The sequence below is a fragment of the Nilaparvata lugens genome, unplaced genomic scaffold (assembly GCF_014356525.2).
Source record: "Nilaparvata lugens isolate BPH unplaced genomic scaffold, ASM1435652v1 scaffold8208, whole genome shotgun sequence".
Lineage (NCBI taxonomy): Eukaryota > Metazoa > Arthropoda > Insecta > Hemiptera > Delphacidae > Nilaparvata > Nilaparvata lugens.
The window spans coordinates 1-6781 of NW_024093956.1; the positions used below are offsets into that span (position 1 = coordinate 1).

Here is a 6781-nt window from a genome sequence, read left to right on the forward strand (position 1 = left end):
TATCAGCTGTCAAATCGGAAATAATTCGTTCCCTCAACACCAGTTAAGTGTAAACATGGTCAAACCAATGGTTAAGTTTGACTGCCGCCGAACGGGCGATCAATTATTTTAACACGGTCAAAGACTGGTTCGATAATTTCCTTGCTTGTTTGTAGGTTACCATATTATGTTTTTGACGCAATGGAAAAATTCAAATTTTTTAGTGCGATGAATTTAGTTAGTAGAAGTTATTTAGTAGGTTTGTTCTCGGAATCTTTCAATAAGTAAAATTATTATAGTATAGAAATAAAGGAAGATTTGAAAAGATTTGCTTTACTCTTTTATTTCAGGCCTATATTTTCAATTTCTTAGATCAACTTTCTGCTCAATATATCTCATATTAGAATTGAAATGTTCTTTTGTTCATAAAAAAATTTCAAAAATGATGGTGATTTGTAACTCTCTTTGTACGAAAGTATTCAATTCATATTTGAAATATTATTTAATTAATGTAGATGTGACTATAAAGAACGTCTGTGCAGGGGCGTATATAAGAAGGGGGCCCAGGGGGCCTGCCCCGAATAATGACATGAGAAAAATCAGTACAGTAATTATTACAGAAAAAAGTACAGAAAAGTAATCTAACTTTTGACGGTAAATTACCCTCTGAATATGAGCAGCGAAACTGATGGGGTGTTACTATATTTACTAGCTATATTACAAAATTTAATTTTGAATTCTCGTTTAATAATAATTATTATCAATTCATTTGAAAAAAATGCAAATATCCAGTAATTTCCATCTAAAAATCAGATGTAGCAATAGCAAGCCAGCAAACATGTTGGCCAACTTCAGAAAAGTACAGCTACAAGAGTTGACCATGATTTGACCGACGGAGTTTGATCAATCCCGAGGTTGGTGGAACAGTTGTATGTTTGAATGAGTGATCAAATTTTGGCTATGGTCTAATTGACCATAGGCTATATTTGATCAAGGTTGTGAAACCGGGCATCAGTGTCAGGATCAATGACACATTTTCCGATCCAAATGTGAAATTTCTTACACGAAATCAAAAACTTTACGGCTTTTCCAATAAGAACAACGTACTCAAGTCCCATTGAGCATACAGGCTCAACATCACTAACAAAAGGCAGACTTTTGTAAAAAAACACTTGTTTTTTCGTCTGTATATTGATGAAGGCAGATGTAGCCGAGAGGCAGCAGTGGTCGATTTCTCGCCAGCAGTCTTCTTCACTCCCACTAAAAACTGCCTTCTGAATTGGGCACCTGCTCAGCCTGCTTGATCCTGGACCGAATTCCACAATAATTAATACACTTTGTCATTGTTTATGGACACACGTCTTCCGGTCCATCTTCTGCTTTCTTCTTCTCTTTTTTGTGTTTTGTCTTCTCTTTTAGTGTTTCCATATGTAGTAATTTTAAGGCTGCCTATCATCGCGGCATGTTTTACCTGTGATATTGTGGCTCTACCTTTCACCATAGAGAAACAAAACAATAGCGTAAGTAATATCCCATGGTTTTAGGGAGTTTATGTTGTACCTTTTACTGTTATCTCAAGCCGATTACTGTTGATTATTGTAGATTTTTACTGTTTTGGCCGGGTGAGAGTGTACGAGCGGCACAATATGAGAGCCTACCAGTGTCACACAGCTTCTAGGGAAAGAGCTACGTGGAGATAACAGTAAAAGTTGCGACATAAACGCCCTATACCATGGGATATCTACTTATGCTATTGTTTCTCTATGCTTTCACAGTGTAATTGGTGGTTGAATTAGTTTATTCTATGTTTTTTCAAGCTTTTTATACATTATTTAGTGCTTGATATGCATATTTTGTATTGTTGCATTACCGATAACTCAGAGAATATAAAAATAAATATTTTTGGACTGAAAATTTAGTAAAATGGAGAACTACAAAACGTGACCTATTTCGGACTATGTGTAACATAATCTAAATTTGGGAGAGGGATAGCACAATTTCATCTTACTTTTCCTCTCCCTGTCATTTTAATGATGCACTTTTTGTAAGAATGATGAAGAATAATAAAATAAATACCCTTTCTCTACTCTGTGCTTATATGTTGCAATTCTCACCATATTATTTATATCAAAATCAAATCAAATCAAATTTATTTATCCTTAATGATAGTTACAAAGTTTGAAACTTGAAGTATAAAAATACATAACATAATGTTAGATATTATCATAGAAACAATAGCTTGAGTAGATATCCCATGGTATAGGGCGTTCAGGTCGCAACTTTTACTGTTATCTCAGCCGATAACTGTCGATTACTGTTGATTTTTAATGTTTTGGCGGGGTGAGATTGTATTAACGGCACAATATGAGAGACTACCCAGCGTCACACGGCATCTCGGGAAAGAACTACGTTGACTATGGCTTGAGCTAACAGTAAAGTTGCGACAAAACGCCCTATACCATGGATATTTACTCAAGCTATTGTTTCTCTATATAGTTACAGTAGTTAGTAAATAAGTGATTATATATTATATATGGAGGGTCCCTGCAAGGTTAAGAAAACCTGAGCGCAGAGGCCGAGTGCTGGATTTTTTTATAAATTCATATGAAATATAAAGATTCTTAGATCAAGAGCGACTATAAGATTTTCACAGTATAACAATATATTAGCTTAAATTCCATTATAATAATGTGGTAGTAAGAGAGACCAATTATGAAGACATGCTAGAAGAAGACAGACAATAAATGCATGAAGATGTCGGTAGCTAATGGGAATAGGAACAGCAAGGTGTAGAGTTCAGTTGATGAGAGACATGACAGAGTTTGAATCGGTTTGGTTTCAATTTTCTATACGTTTTTTAACATGCCCAACCGGCCTGGATGTGATGAAATTTTGTGGAATACTGTTAAAAATTCGTTCACATTATACATATATTGTTTTCTGCAAAGGTTAGATCAGTTCGGGGACATCTACTCTTGCGCGTCGAATATTGTATGGGTGTGAATGATTCTGATTCTATATATATATATATATATATATATATATATATAGCGAGTTTTTGCAACTTCAGTTGTGTCGCTTCTCGCACCCCAATCGCCATCTTTCCTTATTTATCCAGTCTCCTTCAAAGAGACCTCTACTCTCCATTTCAATGTGGACATTGGATACCCATTTCTTTCGCGGTCTTCCACGCCTATTTCTGTTCGCTGGTACCCAATTCCATACTTGCAAAGGAAGTCTTCCTTCATTCATTCTGCGCAGGTGTCCATACCATTTCAATTGTTTCTCTCCAATGACATCCATTATCGTGTTTTTTGCGCTCATTCTCTCTCTTATTATATCATTCCTGATTCGATCCAGCAACGTCAATCCTAAACTCCTCCTCCAGTACATCATTTCCGCTGAAAGAAGTTTTTGAGAAGTTAATTTGTCCACACACCACACTTCTGACCCATACGTCATGACTGGCTCAATCATTGCCTGGTATATATTTTTTTTTTGTATTTTTGGTTATGTTTTTATTCCATAGGATTGGATGTAGTGCTCTTATCATATTTTTTCCCTTCCTTATCTTCCCCATGATATCCACTCTATCCCTTCCATCATCACTAATAACAACGCCGAGGTACTTGTACTCCTTAACATTTCTAATCAATCCATTTTCAGTTTCAATATCCTGTCCTGTGCCTCCGAACTGCATATATTGTGTCTTTTCTGTGTTAACCTCCAAGCCCCATTTTTTGTATTCTTCTATCAATTTTATTATCATATAGGTCATGTCCTGATGATCTTCTGCTAAAACTACCTGATCATCCGCGAAGAGGAATGTATGTACCTTGGAATCCTCCAGCTCAATTCCCATTGGGCTGCATTTTTGTGTCCATTTCTTTAGAGCAGTACACATATAAATTTTGAATAGGGTTGGAGAGAGGCAGGAACCCTGTTTGACCCCTTTGGTTTGAGAAAAGGCTTCAGAGTTTTTATCGCCAATTTTTATTACTGCTTGATTTTCCTTGTACAATGCTTTCACTGCATTTATGAACACATTATTTACGCCTGCTTCCTTCATTGTGAGCCATAATTTCTGTAATGGAACTGAATCAAATGCTTTACACAGATCTATAAAAGTAGCATGCAATTCCATACCTCTTGCTAGTCGCTTTTCTATTAGATGTCTCAGGGTGAATAGATTGTCCACACAGGAACGGCCTGGTCTGAATCCACTTTGCTCCTCTATTTCTATTATTTCCTGTTCTATTCTATTTTTTAAAACTCTTTCATAAAGCTTTCCAATGGATGATGTTACACTAATACCTCGATAATTATTACAATCCCTTCGATTTCCCTTTTTGTAAATGGAATGTATATATGATATCTTCCAGTCTTTAGGAATCTGATCTCCTTTCAAACACCTGTTAAAAATTTCACACAGCAGTTCCAGCATTCTCATGGTGGCGTTTTTAATTAGCTCGATAGGCAAATCACCTGGTCCTGGGGCTTTATTATTCTTCATTTTAAGCAGTGCTGTTTTTATTTCTTCCAACTTAATTGGCTCTGCTTCTCTTATTACTATTTCCTCCACATCTATTCCTGTCTCTAGATATTCAGTACGGTGCTCTGTCAAAAGATTATTATAATGCTCCTTCCATTGTTCTATTCTTATAGGATTAATTTTTCTTTTTTCATTCAAATTTTTTTTTAGATTGTTTATAGTGGCCCAAGCTTCCCTAGACCTAGATCCTCCAATCATTGAGCTTATTTCTGCACATTTTTCATCCCAAGTTTGGTTTTTCGCTTTTATTATTTCCTTTTTCACTGTGTATTTAATTCTATTATAATTTTTCCTGTCTTCGACATCCTTAGATACTAAAAATTTATGATACAGCTTCTTCTTTTCTTCCACCAGATCTTTTAGATCGTCAGTCCACCAATAATTACTGTGTTTCGTTTTTACTTTTGGACCTAATGCTTCCATTGCTGCCTTGTGAATTTTGTTCTTCACATTATCATACATTTCTTCTGCTGTGCCGGTAATGTCATCTTTTAATTTTTGTGCCAAACGCAGTTTATAAAGAAAACTTGTGGATTCATTTTTTAAACCATCTATGTTGTATGATGTTGCGATTTCCCCTCTATTGTTCTGTTCCTGCAGTCTTTGTCTCTTATTGTATTTGATATTGACCGGGGCTTTCACAAGACGATGATCCGAACCACATTCAGCTCCTCTCCAAACTTTCACATCGTAAGGTGTTATGGCCGAGTCTTGTTTAATCACTACATAATCAATTATCGATTTCAGATTCCTTGTATTTTGCGTCCAAGTATACTTATGTATATCCTTGTGCTGGAAAAATCCGTTCAATATTCTCAGTGAATATTGCTCACACAACTCAATCCATCTCATACCGTTATCATTCACTACATCCTCCCCATGTCGTCCAATTATTCCACTGTCTATTTTTTGTCCTACTCTTCCATTAAAGTCCCCTAATAAGATTATTTCTTGTCTGCTTTTTGTTTTGATCAGTTCCTCAGAGAGTTTGTCAAAAAAGGCGTCCTTAGTGTTTGCATCAGAGTCATCCGTGGGTGCATAAATACCAAATATCTTCACCTCTCTTCCCCGTATTATCATGTCAACCGTAATAATTCTTTCATCTACAGGATTCCAGTCTGTTATATTTTTCTCCATGTTCTTTCTTACTGCCATAGCTACACCAGCCTTAGCCCTAGCTGATTTATCCACTCCACTCCAAAAGTATATGTAACCATCTTTGAAGCTATTTCCTTGGCCCTTCTTCTTAGTTTCACTCAGTACTGCGATATCCATTTTGTACCGGAGGAGTTCTTTGAACACCTGCTCCTGTTTGGTGTTCAGTCCCTGTATGTTCCAACATCCATATTCATCAATCGTTTCCGTGTCCTATGTTTTTGTTTCCGTTGATTCCAGTCCGTATTCCGAGGCTTGTTATTGGGATTTTTAGCAAGTAAAATTTTTGTGAATGTCAGGGGGCTGGCCTAACGATTCAACCCCCAACCTGGAGGGCCAGTCAATTGTGTAGAGTTTTCTTCTCCTAGGCAAACTACTTTCACCACAGTTTACAGAGCATTGCCCACCCTGGATTTTATTTGGGTTTTCTCCCTAGGCTCTTCCGCTCTCTCCGCCGTTGGGATTACTCCTCATCCGCCTTCGAGACCGTTGGCCGGTTTTCACCTAGTAACCCTAGGAAGGAGCCCTTAAAGGGTGCTACCATCCGGAGCTTGATGGTCCCTAGTTTTTTCAAGAGGTATATCTCCTCCCGCAGTGGATGCTCACGATGATGATGAGACGTCTGCCACCCCTCCCATCACCTTGGCACTTGATGTTGAAGCCAACTAACTACTGTGCATCCACCACTTGCTCGGTATCCCCGGGATTGCCACACCCGTCAACTTTCATAATGAAAGCTGCCCTGAGGAATAATATTCATAATTATGAATACTATGAAGATTCACCGATTGCTGAATTATAATAGTAATTACTTGGACGTAGATTACAAGAATAGTTTGATAGAATAGAAGTGCAAACTCATGGAACTCTCGATCAGGTCAAAAACATCAACCTCAGAGAAGAGATAGCAGATTATTTTCTCTGTTCATCAATGTATAGGTATGTCCATGTCTCTATAGTTTAGTTAGATTTTTTTATTCCTTATTGCAATTGTTTGTTCTATTGAATAGATCTTGAAAATGGACAAAAAACTAGGATATCAACCAAGGTTGAATGAGGTCAAGTACACGACACCTTGAAATGCTAGATGCACCA

The 6781-nt window shown here is 36.9% G+C and overlaps 1 protein-coding gene across 1 annotated transcript; it reads right to left on the reverse strand.

The window, feature by feature from the left end:
* Positions 1-4350: 4350 nt before the first annotated feature.
* Positions 4351-5831, reverse strand: LOC120349093 (the record flags this gene model as incomplete). Its single annotated transcript, XM_039419047.1, is given in 1 exon segment — positions 4351-5831. A coding segment is annotated over 1 exon segment (1456 nt), but the record flags the coding sequence as incomplete, so codon positions are not given.
* Positions 5832-6781: the final 950 nt, after the last annotated feature.